The sequence below is a fragment of the Herpailurus yagouaroundi genome, unplaced genomic scaffold, assembly GCF_014898765.1.
Source record: "Herpailurus yagouaroundi ecotype Mexico unplaced genomic scaffold, PumYag 180, whole genome shotgun sequence".
Taxonomy (NCBI): domain Eukaryota; kingdom Metazoa; phylum Chordata; class Mammalia; order Carnivora; family Felidae; genus Herpailurus; species Herpailurus yagouaroundi.
In genome coordinates, this window is record NW_024412411.1 from 22,200,270 (window position 1) to 22,218,952 (window position 18,683).

The 18,683-nt window shown below is 46.6% G+C and overlaps 1 protein-coding gene and 1 long non-coding RNA gene across 3 annotated transcripts in view; one reads left to right on the forward strand and one right to left on the reverse strand.

Moving 5' to 3' along the window:
• The window catches only part of PANX1 (pannexin 1), a 49,460-nt gene extending 44,561 nt beyond the window's left edge, over nucleotides 1–4,899 (forward strand). The window contains exons 5-6 of the mRNA XM_040489109.1: nucleotides 30–2,433; nucleotides 2,679–4,899. Coding sequence (XP_040345043.1) covers nucleotides 30–109 — 80 coding nt within the window. The 3' untranslated portion in view covers nucleotides 110–2,433; nucleotides 2,679–4,899. The remainder of the gene's footprint in view (nucleotides 1–29; nucleotides 2,434–2,678) is intronic.
• A 31-nt stretch (nucleotides 4,900–4,930) lies between these two features.
• LOC121039429 (uncharacterized) overlaps nucleotides 4,931–18,683 on the reverse strand; it is a 62,624-nt gene continuing 48,871 nt past the window's right edge. Inside the window, exons 4-6 of one of the 2 annotated variants that reach the window (XR_005794792.1) lie at nucleotides 14,142–14,436; nucleotides 9,923–10,164; nucleotides 4,931–5,063 (exon numbers count right to left, since the gene is read on the reverse strand). This is a non-coding gene — a long non-coding RNA (uncharacterized LOC121039429). Of the gene's footprint in view, nucleotides 5,064–9,494; nucleotides 10,165–14,141; nucleotides 14,437–18,683 lie in introns of those variants that run through there. The other variant, XR_005794791.1, reaches the window with a different exon arrangement.

Below are 18,683 nucleotides of genomic sequence, written 5' to 3' on the forward strand. Positions count from 1 at the left end.
CCATCAATATTTGTTTTCCATTTTGACAGATTTGAATGCACCCAGTGAAACTAAAGTAAGCAATGGAGGGAAGGATGCTCGGCAGAGGCTTCTGGATTCTTCTTGCTGAAGGTTTTTCCCTTTGAACTTGAGATCTGTGACTTCTGTGAGGTGGGATTTGTAACGGCTGAAGCACTCGGTCGGGTTTCCAGCTGGTTTGCAGCCAGTGCTTCTTGGTAGAAACACTGAGCGTGTCTTATCGAGTCCCTGATGAAAATTACGGTCAACAGAATGGTGTGGAAGTAAGGTTCATGGACTTCCAACGAGAAGCACCATGGAGATAAGTGAACCACAGCAAGTGTTGATGTGTAAGTCCTCATCGAATGGAAAGTGGAAAGGCTCATCAAAGAGTCCTAGCCCTTTGAGTGCCGCAGAGGGACACCTTTCTGTGGCGATAGTGCAGTGAGACTCAGAGCTACCAGCAAGGACTTTGGGAGGCCTTATTTTTAATTTGTTTTAGGAAAAAATAATAAACATGTCAGGACACAATTTTAATCTGAGTCTCCTCTGTGTTAATAACTGTTGGACAAGAGAAACATCCACCGACCCACAGGCAGTCCTGCTCCCGGTGGTGTCCTAACCTGGGGACGGTGCTGGTGTCTCTTCACACTGCTGCTTGTCACCCTGGCTAACTGAAATCGCTGACCGTGGTTTGTCGCACTCTGCTGGGAAGGGCTGCGGGCCCATGCACTGCTCTGCCGGGAGCCTTGGTGAACGAGATGTGTGCAAAGGATACTTCATTGTGACTTCTGTACAGGAAAAGAATGCCGCAAAAAGGGCCCCGTGGGGAAATCTGCACGTGCACAGCAACTCAGTTTTCCAAGAGGTTTTCTGCAGGTAATCCTCTGCTGTCAAAAGAATCGAAACAGGATGTTACTTAAATGAGCGGAACACAGAATGCTTAAAACAAGGGACATTTTGCTTATTAGGATCAGAACATATAAATGACACCTGCCATATGGCGTGCTTGGAGCCAGAACTTAGCGGTTTATTTACACGGGAGCATATCTTTTAAAAATTCATTTTAATTTAGAAGTGTATGATATCAAACTTGAGGCCATTTGGGAAGGACGTTCTGGTTTTGATGGAGAATTATAGACTACATGTTAAAAACGGGTATATAACACCCAAGCATTATTTCATAAACATTTAAGTCCGATTCAGAGTATGTAAAAAAAACTTTTCCCTTTCTAACCGTGTAAGTGGGTCCTAACTATGTTTACATTTTATACAAAATTCTTTAAAACCGTACCTGTGGATCTCCCTGTGTTTGTTCTTAGGACGTTAACACATTTCTAAAGTAAGTAATCCTCAGGAACCTAAAGTTTACGTTTGACTCTTAGCGATAGTTGTTTAATATAATTACTGTTTTTTGAAAAACAAAAGTTATATAAGCTGAGAATATTCTGAGAATATTCTAGTCTCTCTCCAGAGTATTCACAGAAGTGGATTTTAGCTGTGCCTCTGTGATGGTTTCTGAGATGGAAATCTAATAATAAGTATTAAGGATGCAATCAGTGCTTTAAATTATTCTTATTACGTGATATTTATTACCATTGAATTACAGTGTGATTTAGAAATGGTAGTAACCTAAATATCCCATTTCCCCTCATTTTTATATCACTGTGTGTGTGTGTTCACTGTTCACAGTTCTCCTCACTGGTTTCTCTTTATACTCGGAAAAGATTTCTGAGAGGTATTTTTCTATCATATACTTCCCCCGCCCCCGCAAAAGCTTCATCTTCTCTACAGGCTGCCCCTTATTTATATTTTGAAGAAGTAAAAGTGGATCCATTATCTTAGGAAAACAGCTCCGTAAGCCCTGGCACACGTAATCCTTTCATCAGGATTGTGGTTGGAGTCCTTGACCTCTGTTCCTTTTTGCTGTTCCTGCCTGCTGAGCTCCAGTGGGGTCTGCGATGTCCCAGGCTAGTCCTGCTAGTCACTGATTGTGTGGCTGTGATGAATAAGGCACAGCTTTGAGGAGTTCACAGTCTAGTCAAAGGCCGCAAAGGCAGAGGCAGGTACAAAAAAGGAGCAGCCACAATAAAGGCCCTTCCAGAAAACTTCCAGCAAACGCTCTGTGTTCTGGGTGGATGCCATATTGTTTTCCTCTCTGCCGTAGCCTCTGTAGCCGGTGGTTTTAAGAATCTGGTCGCAGTTTTCCCCAGAGCTTCTTTAGCCACAAGTACTCCAGTCTGAAGCTTGGACAAAACGATAAGGTATCGATTTTGAGTAGTAGGAGCTCCACTGGCCTTTTGCACCTGACCTTGCGGGTGAGGGCAAGCCTGTGGCGGACATGGAGTTGCCTGTGAACGACAGTCGTGGAGCTAAGGGGCTGATGTGGATGCCTGGTCATACATTCTGGCTTGGGAAAAAGTGTTATCAAGAAAGGTAACTCGTTCGGGGCGCCTGGGTGGCGCAGTCGGTTAAGCGTCCAACTTCAGCCAGGTCACGATCTCGCAGTCCGTGAGTTCGAGCCCCGCGTCGGGCTCTGGGCTGATGGCTCAGAGCCTGGAGCCTGTTTCCGATTCTGTGTCTCCCTCTCTCTCTCTGCCCCTCCCCTGTTCATGCTCTGTCTCTCTCTGTCCCAAAAATAAATAAACGTTGAAAAAAATTTTTTTTAATAAAAAAGAAAGGTAACTCGTTCATCTCCTGTGAGTTGCTGGCTTACAGGACTACTTTTGAGGGTCCCATTTTCTGAGGGTAAGAGTCACTTAAAAGGGGACAGACCGATCCTAAATGTGTACCCCAGCGACTGACTTTGTTTCCGGCTCACGTCTTCCTAATAAAGCACCAGCTGGGCCTCGAACGGATCATTCTGAAAGCAGTATCCAGCCACGTGTTCGCTTTTACCACACGGAAGGCAGAGACTTCCCATCTTAAGACGGGAATGTAGACATTCTTAAGCCTCCAGGAAGTTACAGACCCCTTGCCAATACTTTTAAAGCTACGAACCCTTTCCTCTGGGATGCACACAACACTAAATACACCTTCAGGGGCCATCGTCGTCCACGAAGCTGTGCTCTTGTGGCTGGAGACCAAGGCGCACGGCACAGAACGGAGGCCCCTTTGCCCACGTGGAAAGCTGCTGCGTGTTTAGTGAAATCGTGTCTGCGCACTCTTGAGCGTGCTCTACCTTTTGAGGAATGGATTTCATTTTGTAGAGTCAGGCTGAAAAAGTCAACTAAGAGAGTGCGTGTGGCTGGCAGTGGCCCGGAGCGACCCCTGTCCGGCTTCTCTAGAGTGCGGGTGAGGGTGAGCACAGCCCTTGTCAAATGCTTTGTCCTCCTTTGTAGCTGTGCTGTGAAAATGCGAGAACTTCCAGCTGTGCGGCAGGGCTTGCTGCACGTCTGTGTTTCGCTCGCTCGTAGAAGCTCCCTGTTCACTGAGCATCCTCTCCTATCCAACACTGAGCGGAGGTGGGCTGGGGGCGCTGCCGGCCTCCGTCCTGTGACAGGGAGTTCTGCTCCTGGGGGTGGATTGCCGCATGCGTTTTAAACTGTGTTCGCGTTGGTTTATTTTGCTTATTGTCAGTCCCAGTTGACAGAATATCTACAGTGATGGGAGTTGTTATCTAGTGCTGTACCGCAGGCTCCTAACACAGCGACTGGCTGGAGTGTAACGGACATTGTGTAAATATTTGGTGAACACATGAACACACTGTTAGGAGAAGTCCTAGTTTGTTGGCAACTAACTGTGTTGATTTAAAAGGCAAACCGTCCTTGGCAGGAGACGAGAGGGGAGACTCAGCCTCACGGTGGAGAGAGGAATATTTCTGTAAATGACTAGGTCTCTACATGTAAGTAATGACAGTCCTTGGCTTTTTACTGTGAAGTTGTGACCAGTTTCCAAGTTCAGTACAAGTTCAGTGTTGCCTTGCAGTGATGAAATTTTTTTTTTTTGAAATTGAAGTTTTAAAGCCCCTGATCTCCGTTATTTCCCAGAACGACCTCTTGAAAAGGAACGTTGATTGAAATGCGCAATTGCCAGTAATTGGGGGTTCTTCTGAGGGCGTGGAGATGAAGTGGCTCCTTCTGGGCGATCGTTGGCCTTTTGGTCCTGTTTTTCACAAGTGATGTGAAACCTTTAAAAAAGATTGGCAAAGATGATATTGTGTCATTTGTGGAACATAATAGATGTTAATTCGTGATTGCTTTGTTCGGCCTGCTGGAAATGAAATGTATTGTTTCAGCGTTCTCTCTTTAGCCGTAAAAATACCGTGTCACTGAAAGCATGTGTTTGATCCGTGATTGTTCTTCAAGTTCTTGAAAGTGACAAGAGTTTCTAATGCCTTGAGTGCTCTCCCCTGCCCACCAGAGGAGGAAAGTCCTTGTAGAATTTGACAGTGTCACCAGTGTTCCCTACAAAGGATGAAGCCATCAATTCCTGTTTACAAGTCGGAGTTTTTTAAAGGCACCGTAATTACAGCCTAATGGGGTTCTGTAAAGCGGTGCTCTAGGTGTAATTCACATTCTTTTCAACGACCAAACATCTCCAGAACTTTTAAAGAGAGACACGCATGCTCTTTTTGCTGTATCATTTGGTAAGAACGATCACTTTCTGTTCCACAAGAATCAAAGGATGACAGCGTATCATGGTTAGAAAACAGTCCTTAAAAAAAAAAGCACAAGAGCCTTGAAACTCTCCAGTTTGGTGGCTATCACTGTTACATTTTTGTATTTCCACGTAAGCCGCCTGTCCAAGTTCTGCGTTCTGATCCAGCCGGCCTCCCTTTAGGGAGGGATGAAAGGTGGATCCCTCCCTAAATCAAGGCTGCTGTGTAGGGAAGGGTGAAGCACTCTTTTGGTTCTGCACTGTTATGCCCACCTAAATAAAACTTCTCTCACCAGTGAAAAATGTGTCTTCCTGCTTCTTGCCTTCTCTTAAAGGAAGACGGGCCCTGAAATGCGTGGGGAGGCCCATATTCCTCTCTGCTGGACACATGAGATTCACTCGGTACTCTCCACAAGCCGGCTGGCAGCAACCGAAGAAGAAAGTCCTCGATTAAGGGCCCACGGATCCTGCAATTTCCACAGCAGAAATCACACGCGCTCTCTTGCCTAGAATCGAGTCCCAGGTCCTGCCCACTAAGGGGGAGGAGATTGTACAGGCATAACCACGGGGGAGAATCATAGGGCCATCTTGGGAGGTTCTCCTAAATCCCAGCCCCTCTGTCTCTGAGCTTGCTGTACAACCTCGACATCTGTCTGAGGCCTCCCTCCATTCCCAGAGCTATCTTCGAGCCTCTGACCCCCTCTTTCCTGAATTTCTCTTATAGTCTTTCCCTGTCTAAGCATCTTCTGCATTCCTCTCAAGACTGTTGGGAATACAAATCCGGTCATGCCAGCCCTCCCCACCTCACCCCCACCATTTTAAATCCCTTGAGAGTCTTCACGGATTTGGGGATAAAGAACACACTTCTTCTTCAGGCTCATCTCTACCACCGTCCCTCCCGTCTCGGATGCAGCCTCATGTCCTGCTCCTTAAAGGACCCTCTTCTTCCTCAGGCGCTCTTCCCTGTCCCCACCCCCTCTTCCCTTCTGTTCAAAAGTCAGCTCTGCATCAGTGGGAACGTCAAATGGTGCAGCCACTATGGAAAACAGTATGTCAGGTCCTCAAAAAAATTAAGCATAGAATTGCCATCTGATCCAGCCAGCAACCCCACTTCTGGACCTGTAGTAGCTCAGGCTGCCATAACAGAACCCCAGAGGCTGGTGGCTTACACAACAGAATCACTTTCTTATGAGAAGGGACCCTCTTTCTGGAGGCTAGACATCCAAGGTGGAGGTTCCAGCCAATTCAGTGTCGGGTGAGAACTCTCCCTGGCTCGCACACAGCTGCCTTCTTGCCACGTCCACACGTGCCTTTCCTTGGTGTATGTGGTGATTGGGGTGGGGCTGGGGTGAGGGTGGGGACATATGTCTCTTTTCCTCTTCTAAGGCTACTAGTCCTATGGTGTTAGGACCCCACCCTTACGAGCTCATAATTATCTCCTCAAGACCTTATCTCCAAATACAGTAGCATTGGGGGGCTAGGGTTTCAACATCTGAATGGGCGGGGGCGGGGGCAGAGGGAGAAGGACTGTCCAGTCTGTGCACTAACATGTTAAGGTGACAAAAGGGTCTTTGTCATGTCTGTGTGGAAATTAGGAAACCTTGATTTTTATAACCACACTAGATCTTGTGACATGCAATTATACCTTTAGAGAGCTGCCTGTAGGCAGGTATATTCCTTCCCCTTTTTGCACATGATCCCCTGTGAGCTAACAAGCTTTGGAGTTCTTCAGAGCAATCTGGAAAACTGCCTGCTGGGCTATATAGTCCTCGGTAAGACAGGGAACAAAGCCTTTACTAACCTACTTTGAGGCTGACTTTTTTTTCAGTCAGCAAGTCCAAAGCAGGGTATATAACTCAGAGAACTGAAATTCGGGTCTTTTTTGAGAGAGCGTAAGAGCACAAACAGTAGAGGGAGTAGGGAGAGAGAATCTTACACAGGCGCTAGATTCAGCACACAGCCCAACTCAGAGCTTGATCTCATGACCCTGAGATGATGATCTGAACCCAAGCCAAGAGACGCTTAACTGACTGAGCCACCAAGGTGCCCCTGAAATTGGGCTCTTGAAGAACTGTGCATCTGTGTTACAGCACCATTATTCACAATAGCCAAAATATGGAAGCAACCAAAATGTCCATCGGTGGATGAACCAATAATGGAATCATTTATATACAGACCCTCCTTAAAAAAGGAAGCAATTTCTGATACACGGTGCAACATGGATGAACCTTGAAGACATCATACTCAGTGAAACGAGTCAATCACAAAAAGACAACCTCATAGGATTCTACTTCTATGCATTACCTAGAGCAGTGAGATTCACAGAAATAGAGTAGAATGGGGTTTTCCAGGGGCTGGGGAGAGGGGACGAGAGAGTTTGTTTAAACAAAACAGAGTTCAGTTTTGCAAAACGGAAAGAGTTCCACAGATTGGAGAGTGGTTATACAACAATGGGAATGTACTTATCACTACTGAAATGTACACTTAAGAGTGGTTAAGGTGTTAAATGTTATGTTATGTGCATTTTGCCACAGTAAGAAAAATGCTCCAGCATCCACTGCAGGCATCCCTCTGTTACCCGCCCCTCCCCCCCCCCCCAGCCCCACTCCTCTTAAACTGCACCGCTCCCCCTGCTGAGCTCAGATCACACATTTTGGCTTAGTGCAAGGCAGGACTGCCTGTCTCCCACTGTTGGAACAGTGCCTTCCTGTCCCTGATTCCTGGCACCTGGCCCGCAGCCTAGGAATTTTTCATACCTTCATATCCCCCATGATGTCTCCTGGGAATGCCCAGTGCAGACAGACGAAAGCATCAAATGAGAAGGGACGCTCCCCTGGCCGATCATTGGTCTCGGCACTGCTCCCTCCAGTTTGCCCAATTCAAGGTGTCCAAGGACAAGGCATCTTCTGTTTCCTTCTCCCACTTCAGTGACTGAGGGCTTAACTGGGGCCTTTCTGAAACACTTTTTTTTTTTTTTGACATTGACTTTTGAGAGAGAGAGAGAGAACAAGCAGGGGAGAGACAGAGAAAAAGAATCCTAAGCAGGCTCTGCACTGTCAGCGCAGAACGTGACTTGAGCTGAAACCAAGAGTCGGACGCTTAACCGACTGAGCCACCCAGGAGCCCCTCTAAGGCACTTTTAAGGAGCTTTCCTGGTTGGTGATTTCACCATCTGCACCCATGCCCATTTATGTCATTTCATTTTCCAGGGGTTCTAACGTACTTCGCAGGTAAAATTAAATTTCCTTCCAACCTGCAGCCCATTGACACATACTTGAGGTAAACACAGAGTGTAACATTTCTCCAGGAACTCCCTGCTGTCTTAACGTGAATGCTTTGTTGGAGGGAAAAACCACCTTAGCTCCACAATAGCTCTGCCTCCAGTTTCCTGTGAATCTTCTTTAAGCATATGAAAATCTCTTTGGAAACTTCCTTTTTGCCTTTACCTCCCCAAGTCCACGGTATATAACCAGCCGTTCTTCACAACCCCAGTGCAGCTCTTTCTGCCCATGGGTCCTGTCCCCAGGCTTTAATAAAATCACCTCTTTGCACCAAAGACATCTTCAAGAATTCCTTCTTGACCATCAGCTCCAAACCCCACCATTACTCCGAAACCTCATCACAACCACCCCCACCACCCGGGGATGAGGGCAGGGGGATGGGAGAGAGGTTGGGCTGGAGGCTGCCGACTTGAGTCAGCAGCTCTGTGCCCTTCCTGCTAAAACTGAATTACAGTGAACAGCAGAACGGACAATTTGTTGATTCAGATCCCACCGCTTCCCCCTTCAAATAACATCAGTGTCCTAGGTTCCCCTTCTTGAAAATGAGATGAGAGGGGCGCCTGGGTGGCGCAGTCGGTTAAGCGTCCGACTTCAGCCAGGTCACGATCTCGCGGTCCGTGAGTTCGAGCCCCGCGTCGGGCTCTGGGCTGATGGCTCGGAGCCTGGAGCCTGTTTCCGATTCTGTGTCTCCCTCTCTCTCTGCCCCTCCCCCATTCATGCTGTGTTTCTCTCTGTCTCAAAAATAAAATAAAAAACGTTGAAAAAAAAATTTAAAGAAAATGAGATGAGAAAATGAGAAGGAACATGTAAATGCTCCTTTGTGGTCTAGCGACTGCAGACCCCTCAGGGAAAGGAGCCGCAAGTCAAATCCAGTGAATGAAAGGACTCTCGCAAGAGTCCTGTTTGATTGTTTCAACGTGGCTTTTCAGATGCGAGGGAAAGGAAAACCAGAGAAACTAAAATGTTGTCAAAAATCATTTCTAAATCCCCAGAACTGTGATTCACATTACCCTCAGGAAGCAGAGTCCCTCAGAACCAGAGCTTCCATGGAAACTTCAGGAATGTAAAAGGGACTGTTCTGATGGTGATTTCAGAGGTAAAGATTTTAACGTTCATCTCTTTTGCTCATTTTGAATATGAAAACTGCTACCAAGGAAGCACTGTTAAGCAGAGAGGCCCTGGAGGCTCTTTACCATCTTTTAAAGTACTCTATAAATAATATCACCTCTTGAGATAAGGAAGATCTTTTGAGAGAAATTACCCAAAACTACGGCTGCTACAAAAGGGAGCAGAAAAAAGAGTCAGCATTAGAATAAGCATGGGCTAGATAGGCTGTCCAATAGAATATGAGAGCCACATCATTTAGAATTTTCTAGTAGCCACATAAAAAAGTAAAAGGAGGGGTGCCTGGGTGGCTCAGTCCGTGAAGCGTCCGACTTCCCTTAGGTCACAGTCTCACGGGTCGTGGGTTCGAGCCCCACATTGGGCTCTGTGCTGACAGCTCAGAGTCTGGAGCCTGTTTTGCATTCTGTGTCTCCCTCTCTCTCTGTCCCTCCCCTGCTCATGCTCTGTCTCAAAAAAAACACCAAAAAAAAAAAAAAAAAAAAAAGTAAAAGGAGACTGGTGAAATTAATGATAATAATTATTTTAACCCAATATACCAAAAATATAATTTCAATATATAACCAATATAAAACATAGTGAGACATACATTTTTTTGGTACTAAGTCTTAGAACTACCAGCCATGTATTTTACACTTACAGCATATGTCATGTCACACTAGCCTCATTTAAAGTGCTCAGTGGTCACACGTGGCCAGTGGCTACCATATTGGACAGGGTAGGTCAAAACAGAATGCTGTGCCCACATCTTTGCTCCTACTCAAAGGCTTGTGCTTTAAATTTAATTGTGCCTTTGCCAGTGTCTTTCTTCTGGCCTGGGGTTCTCTCTTCTTGAAGCCTAGCTCCTTTCTGAAAGATTATCTGACCTTCTCAGAAGGGCGCGTGTCCTCTGCTTGAAACTCAACAAGTCAGTGAGTACTCACACCACCTGCTTGCGAAGAGTTGTGCATCAGATACCTCCCTCTGAAGCAGCTTTCGTCTGGAGTGAGAGTTGGTGGCTGCTTCCCCAACCGCTCTCGCTCTCTCTTGCCTTGTTTTGTTTGTTGCGACTTGTCCTCGTTCTCCTCAAATGAGCCATAGACCTGTTCAATTCAGGCATCTGGTCTCAGTGTCTCCACGGTACGCGTCCCCACGCCAACCTCCGCGTGGCAAATGCCAAGCACAGCTAGAAGAAACGAGATGGGGAAAGTTAAGTCTGTGGGTGAAGAAGTGTTCCGTTCCTCTGAGAGCAAACTGCGGGTGCTCAGGGTCATTCCTTCTCCTTCAACCAAAGCCTTGATGAACCTGGGCCAAGAGATGTAATAAAAGTGCACAGCAGAGGCCCTCCAAAAATGTCTGCCCACCAGTGAGCTAAGGCATAGACTTTCACCACCCAGGTGGAAAAAAACAAATACTGCATGTGTTCCCTTGGCAGGATCAGGCACTGAAATTCTGAAGAGAGAACTTCGAAGTCAGCGAGTAGAGAACAACTTGGGACTATAATGGGCTGGCTTATGGCGGCTCCCTTTCCACACCCAAAGCCCTTGGTAGACAGAGAAGCTCACAGTTCCGAGGTCAGAGTGTTGTTGAAAACCAACTCTCATATTTTGCAGCCAAAATGGAACTCCAAGAGAGAATGTGGAATAAAGAGGAGCATTAGCTCTCTTGCTTTGCTGGGCAAAAGAGGCTGCCGCCCGCTGAGGCCTTTAAAAATTGCAAGCTGGGTGAGAGGAAGGGGCTGGTGGGTTTAATAGGGAAATAACGGGATCTTGCCACTTTCAACAGGAATTGTGTACCTCCTGCCAGCCTCTTTCGTTACATTTTCCAGGTGGTACCGGGTTCCTGAAGCAAAAGGCTAAGAAGGGAGGAGGGGAGTTTTGCAGAAGAGAGGAAAAGATTACTCAGTTGCAGCTTCGTGAAGCATTAGTGCAGCCATATTGATTTTTGTTCAACTCTATGCTTTTAAGCGGTTTCAAGAGAAGTGAATCAAATTTTTACTCTCCTACTAAGAGCTATCTATATGACCTCCAGGAGCTTCAGGTTTCTCTTGTGTAGAATGGGATAATAATATCTCATAGGCTTTCTGAACTTTTATTTGGAAGTACTTATAGACCCACAGGAAACTGTAAAATTAGAACAGAAAGGTCTCCTTTACCCTTCACCCAGCCTTCCCCAATGGTAACATCTTACAAATTACAGTATGATATCAAAACCAGGAAATGGACATTGGTACAATCTACATGCTTTATTCAGATTTCATCAGTTTTACATGCACTCATTTGTGTGTGTGTGTGTGTGTGTGTGTGTGTGCCTAGTTGGTACAATTTCTCACCTGCATAGATCTGTGTGACCACAATCAATCAAGATACAGACTGGTGTTTTAAAGTTTATTTATTTTATTTTGAGAGTGAGTGAGAGACAGCAAGTGCATGCAAACAGGGGAGGGGCAGAGAGAGAAGAGGGAGAGAGAATCCCAGGGAGGTTCCTCAATGTCAGCACAGAGCTGACTCCATCTCACAGACCATGAGATCAAGACGCAGACCATGAGATCACAGACGCAAGGCTCCATCTCACAGACCATGAGATCAAGAGTCAGACACTTAACCAACTGAGCCACCCAGGCACCCCAGAACTGTTTTATATCTACAAAAGGATTCCACGCTTCTCCTTTATAGTCAGTCCCCCACCCACACTTTCCCAATCCCTAGCAACCACTAATCTATTCTCTACCTCTATAATTTTGTCATTTCTACAATGCTTATATAAGTAGAATCATACAGAATATAACCCTTGGAAATGTCGCTTTTTTTTTTTTCACTCAGCATCATGCCCTGGAGATCCATTCATGTGGCTGCATGTATCAATAGCTCATCCCTTTTTTACTGTTGAAGAGTTTTCCATACAAGCTAGTTTTGAGGATCCCACAGAACAGCACAAAGGCAAGTCACGAGCACAGTGCTCAGCAAACATTAGGTCTTTCCTGGAAGCTGATTCTGAGCTCTTGCTGAAGATCAACACCAGCCTGGGGCAGTGATTCACCCTGCCCATGAATTTACACTCTCCCTCAGTGTGTTTCCCTATTGTATACAGCCTTGTGGTCAGAGCTCGTCTGGTCCGCTCCTTCCTTGCAGGGTGGAGGGTAGTACGGCGCAGAGAGAGAGGAGGCCAAGTACGAGACGCCAGGTCATGCATTCAGGGTTCCTTCCACTGTACTGTGCCTGCTCCCCAGCCCACAGCCTATGGCAGGTGGTTAATCCCGCACTTGGCCGGGGGCAGTCTGTGTACAGCGCGTCAGCTGGGAAACTGGGCTCCTCACCAAGTCAATGAGTCACCCCTGAGCACTGATTGAGTTGGGGCAGGGAGCCAAAGATTGTCAGTTTTCCCCTAGATACAAAGCTCCGGGGTGGGGCGGGGGGAGCCTTCAAAACTTCAAAGGCAACTTAACTACAAGATGAGGTTGGCATTCATTCATTCAACAAAGGCTTTTCAAACTCCTACTGTAACAGATGACGGATATAAAGTTGAGCAAACCAGTAGGCTTTGGTCTTCATGGAGTCTCCTGGGAATTTGGGCGGGGGGGGGGGGCGTGCTGGGGGAGGCTGACAAAGACGAAGTCTTTGTTTCCATCCATCATTTCACTTCTCCTAGCTGTCTGCTCAGTGTGGGGCTCAGACTAAATAGCCTCTGAAGTCTAACATCTTTGCTTCTGGGATCAATACTGTCACGCTCTAGATCCTTGGAACCCGGACAGAAAAAGAAAGGAATCAGTATTTGTTGAGTACCTGTATGCCAGGCATTTAAAAATATACATTATCTTCACAATCTAGTGAGAATGTTCCCTTAGTTTGGGGATGATAGATGTAATCAAGTGATTTAAGGGAACGGCTGCTTAAGGCAAGCTGCCCGAGTCCTGTCTGACCTCTGTATGACCTTGGCCCCTGACTCCTCTAGTCCTTGGTCTCCTCATCTATAATATCTATGTCATCATGGGGTTTCGATGAGGATCAAAGGCATCTAAATAAAGGCACTCAACATTGTGCCGGCACATGGAAAACATTTAATTCTTGTTTAAAAAAAAAAAAAAAAAAGCCAAGTTCACAAAGTAAACCATATTTGAAAACTAGAAAACCCCCAACTCATGAAAAGGCAGGCAGCCTGGCGCACTGCAAAAGCTCAATTTGAGTTTTGATCAGAAAATCTGGTTCAGTGCCTTAGCTCTAAAATTACAAGAGGTGTCTGGGAAAGTCATTTAAAATGTTCTTCCTTGTGCCAAAGTTCACCTTTCAGGACTGTTGTGAAAATTCAAGGATATTATGCACCTGGCACCGAATAGAGCTCAGAAATAATGGCTATTTGTCTTACCTCAAACAGAAACCCACTAATGACAGCTAAGGACAAGGGAAGCCCCTTGAATGTTTTCATAGAACCCAACGGCTGGGCACTTGGCTGGGAAAGTATCTGGAAAGGTCGTTGCTAAGACAGGAAAACCTTCACTGTTTCCAAGAGCAGCTGGATACTTGATCCCGGGGTTTCGTGCCTGGGCCCCACACGAGTGGCAGCAGAGAGATGATGGGACTGTGAGGGTGGCTTGGGGATTTTCGGAACTACTCAGGAGTGTCCCTGAGTCAGCGAGCCAGATGGGCCCTGTGGGTGTGAACCTGCCAGCATTTGGAGCAGATGCTGGAGAAGCTTCCCCGGGGGACCCCCTAGCCCCCCGCCTTTGTGCTGACAGGCCAGCGTGGGTGTCAGCGCCCCTGTTCCCACGGGAGGGCACCGCGCACCCCTTCCCAGCTTGGAGCAGGGAGGAGTGAGGCCCCAGGCTGGCCAGCCCCTCCTCCCGTTCCTCCCCATTTCTTCCTTTGGTTTCCAGCCCCCGCCCAGGGCCTTGCTCTGCCCACTTAATGCTTTTAGGACTGAATCATTCAGGAAGAGGAAGAGTGTCATAATTTTCTGACACGTATTTTTCTAGCAACCTGTAACATTTCAGTCAAGCATTACTGGCTTGGGAGGAATTCTTTTTCAAGTGCATTTAAAGAGGGCTCAGAGGGTGGGCTCTCCAGCTGGCAGGCTGGCTCCCAGTGTGGTTTTGGTGCTTGACTTCAGGGCTCCTCAGCCTCCTGATGATTCCATATTCAGCTGAAAACTGGGGATAGTATCACCTACCTCAGAAGACCCTTGTGAGGTTCAAATGAGGGAAGACATACAAAGAGCTACGGTGCCTGGCACAAGTGAAGTCCGTTAGCTCTTCTTCCTTGATTTGACTCCCTTCGCTTGCTGTACAATGTAACCCTCCGTCAGCCGGTACTACGTTTTCAGGCTCTTGGTGGTTGCCTCACAATGGGAATCTATCCAGTTTACGGACGCTGAAAGGAGCCTGGTGAATTTAGGCTTCTGATGCTTCTAGAATCCATACTCAAAGAAGTCTCGGCTTATCCTCTCAGGTCCTCAGCTTCCTCATCTATAAAATGGGGACCATAATAGAATTGTTGAGAAGACCTATTGAGTAACATAGGTAGAGCACAGAGGCCCCGCGGAAACCCACACCCTATGGCAGATGTAATTATTCCCAATGTCACGGCTAAATCAGATAACATATACAAAGTGCTTGGGCCAGCGGATGCGCAGGATAGATTAGCCATTGCTCCCATAATCAGTATTAGGTCCATCCTTAAGAAACCAACTTTGGATTTGATACCCCCAAAAAGAATCGTTTTTGCTGTGGATAGCTTCATGTGCATTTTTGCCTTGTACAAGAACTGAAGGTACTGAGGAGAGTGTTTGCCTCACAGCCCATTGTCAATTCCAGAAGATTCTATTTGGACGAACTGCTTGGCTTCAGAAAGACACATGGATTGCAGGCAGGCACCCCATGTGCACAGTTAACGGGGCCTATTAAAACAGTGAACCACTAAAACGTAATGCAAAAGGTCTGCTGGGATTCACCCAGAGTTGTATAGGGCCTTCAAGTCTGAACTTCCTGTAGAAATCACTTTTGGTGACCCCAACATGACCCATTGGAAGGACGTGATGAAGATAAAATTCAGGCAGTTCTGAACCAGAGCCAGGGGACACTGGGTGCTACAAGCTATTGTCTCAGCTTTTAAAACATATGTTGCCATAAAATGAACATAACATCCAGAAACAATCTTGCCAGAAGTCAGGAATTATCCACAGGGGGAAAAACTTGCAAGTTGTTTGCCAAGAGAAGATATCGTAAATCTCTTTCGTTGTCAGAATCGCTGTGCGGCCCCAGGCCAGACCCCAGTTTCTGTAGTGCCAGGGGCAGAGCAGGTAGAAACTGATGGTGGAGGAAACCCTGTATGGACCTGGAGCCAACCTGGGGTCGCGTGCGCTCATAATTCAGAGGCTGAGGTTCAGGGTGAGACATGTAGGCAATAATCAGGAAGACCCAAGCTCTCCAGCGGTGGTCAGAAGCAACCATCCTAAACCAGATGGCATGGCATCTTCTCACCTAGGAATTTTCTAGAGCTGTCCTCTTCCTCTCAATTCACAGAAACATGTGACGGCATCTCAACACGTCCTGGCCTGAGCTGAGCACAGTCTTCCATTTGTAGTAGGAAAGAACAGAGGTCCAGTAGGGTTATTAATTCTCATGATCTGAAAACCAATGAGCTTGTAACCTTTAAAGTTTGTCTCAGTCTCATCACCAGTTTTGCGTTTAACACTGTGAAATAACACAGCCATGCGTCCATTCACTCAGCAAATATGTGTTACTACTAAATGCCTTCCTTCTTTAAATGTCACCACCTCGTCTCCATTCCCATGTGGCGACACCCTCCTCTTCCATTCGTCTTGTAACTACTTTTTTGGCTGCCCAGGAAATTTACAGCAAGAGCTATGGTATAATTTGCACAATATCTACGATCCGCATGGTGGGCTACGCGGGTTTTTACATCTTCATTTCCTTTTACACGAGGTGATAAACCAGAGAGCTGAATTTGAAGGTTTGGTGATGGCGTGCCGAATACAAATTAACAGCCTGTGTCCAGAGCCTGGAGGTTGGATCCCCATTAGACACTTCAAACCAATATCAGAAACAGGCTGCTCCGTCCACCACCTCCCTTACCCCAGCTATTCTTCCCCACTTCCCAATGGGCATCAGCTCTTTTAATTCTCTCTATATCCCCTTCAATCCCTGGTCTGCCTGGAGTGAGTAAAAAGAACGGGGAAAATGTGGACAGTTGAAGCTGTGGTTCTCAAAGTGTAATCCCCGGATCAGCAGCAGCACCAGGGAGCCAGTAGAAATGAGGGGCGCCTGGGTGGCGCAGTCGGTTAAGCGTCTGACTTCAGCCAGGTCACGATCTCGCGGTCCGGGAGTTCGAGCCCCGCGTCAGGCTCTGGGCTGATGGCTCAGAGCCTGGAGCCTGTTTCCGATCCTGTGTCTCCCTCTCTCTCTGTCCCTCCCCCGTTCATGCTCTGTCTCTCTCTGTCCCAAAAATAAATAAACGTTGAAAAAAAAGAAATGCAAACCCCCAATCCCCACACCAGACCTACTGAATCAGAAACTCAGTGGGGGCGGAGGGGCAGCTATCTTAACAAACTATTTTTTTTAATGTTTGTTTATTTTTGAGAGAGAGAGAGAGAGAGAGAGAGCGCACACAGGAGAGGGGCAGAGAGAGACACGCACACAGAATCCAAAGCAGGCTCCAGGCTCTGAGCTGTCTGATGCGGGGCTTGAACTCAACAAACCATGAGATCATGACCTGAGCTGACATCCGAAGCTTAATCAACTGAGCCACCCAGGCGCCCCTTAACCAACTTTTTAAAAGAATTTTATTTATTTATTTTGGGAGAGAGAGACAGAAAGTGGGAGAGGGGCAGAGAGAGGGCTGGAGGGAGGGGGAGAGAGAGAGAGAGAGAGAGAGAGAGAGAGAGAGAGAGAGAATCCCAAGCAAGCTCTGCACCATCAGTGTAGAGCCCGATGTGGGGCTCAAATTCACGAATCATGAGATTATGACCTGAGCCAAAAGCAAGAACTATACTGAACCGCCCAGGCGCCCCATAACCAACGACTTTAACAACCATCAAGATGATCCCAAAGCTTGAGAAGAACTAATTCAAACCATGGCATAGAGTGAAAGGCATCAACTCTTGGTCATAAATTAAGCACCTATATAAAGTATCTGTTTAACCCAGCCTAAGCTGATAAAGAGTCCTTGAGAGCACTCCCAGCAGCTTTACCACTGCCTTTGTTCTGCCTTCCCGCTTTCCACGGGCCCCCAGAAAAGGGAATTCCTACAAAGAGAGAATATCAGTCCTGTTGCCCATATTCTCACTCCTCCCACTTAGCAGTGTCTTTGGAGACACCAAGATCAAGGCTCTGTGTGTGTGCCCCTTCAGTGTTTCTACATCTCTGGTGAAACGAAAATGTTTCTTCCCACAAAAAGATTAGGATACATTTCATATTAAGAGTGAAGCCTGTAAGAGGCGCCTGGGTGGCTCGGTCAGTTAAGCACCAACTTCAGCTTGGGTCATGATCTCACCATCCCCAAGTTCGAGCCCTGCTTCCGGCTGCGCTGACAGCTCAAAGCCTGCTGTGGATTCTGGGTCTCCCTCTCTTTCTCTGCCCCTTCCCCGTTCATGCTCTCTCTCAAAAATAAAGATTAAAAAAAATTTTTTTTTTAAAGAGTGAAGTTTTAAAAAAATCTGCTTGGAGGGGCACCTGGGTGGCTCAGTCAGTTGAGCATCCATCTTCAGTTCAGGTCATGATCTTGAGGTTCGTGGGTTCACACCCCACATGGGGCTCACTGCTGTCAGCATGGAGCCTGCTTCAGATCCTCTGTCCCCCTCTCTCTCTGCCCCTCCCCTGCTCACAATTGATCAAAAATGAGTGAACATTTAAAAAATTGTTTTAAATATTTAAAAATCTACTTGGAATGGCTACAATGAACAACTCAGGCAATGACAGATATTGGCAAGGATGCAGAGAAAGAGGAATGCTTTTGCACTGCTGGTGGGAATGAAAACTGGTGCAGCCACTCTGGAAAACAGTATGAAGTTTCCTCAAAAAATTAAAAATAAAACTACCCTATGACCCAGTAGTTGCACTACTAGGTATTTATCCAAGGGATACAGGTGTGCTGTTTTGAAGGGGAACATGCACCCCAATGTTTATAGCAGCACTATTGACAATAGCCAAAGTATGGAAAGAGCCCAATGTCCATCAATGGATGAATGGATAAAGAAGAAGTGGTGTATGTATATGTGTGTGTGCGTGTGTGTGTGCGTGTGTGTGTGTGTACACATACACAATGGAGTATCGCTCGGCAGTCGAGAAGAATGAAATCTTGCCATTTGCAATGACATGGATGGAACTAGAGTGTATTATGCTAAGCAAAAGTAGTCAGATAAAGACAAATATATGACTTCACTCATATGAGGAATTTAAGATACAAAACAGATGAACATAAGGGAAAGGAAGCAAAAACAATAGAAAAAAGGGAGGGGACAAAACACAAGAGACTCTTAAATATAGAGAACTGAGGGCTGCTGGAGGGGTTGTTGGGGGGGGGACAGACTAAATGAGCAAGAGGCATTAAGGAGGACGCTCACTGGGATGAGTACTGGGTGTTATATGTTGGGGAAGAGTCACTGGCATCTACTCCTGAAATCATTATTATACTATATCCTAACTAACTTGGATGTAAATTAAAAAGTAAATTTAAAAAATCTGCTTGGAGATAT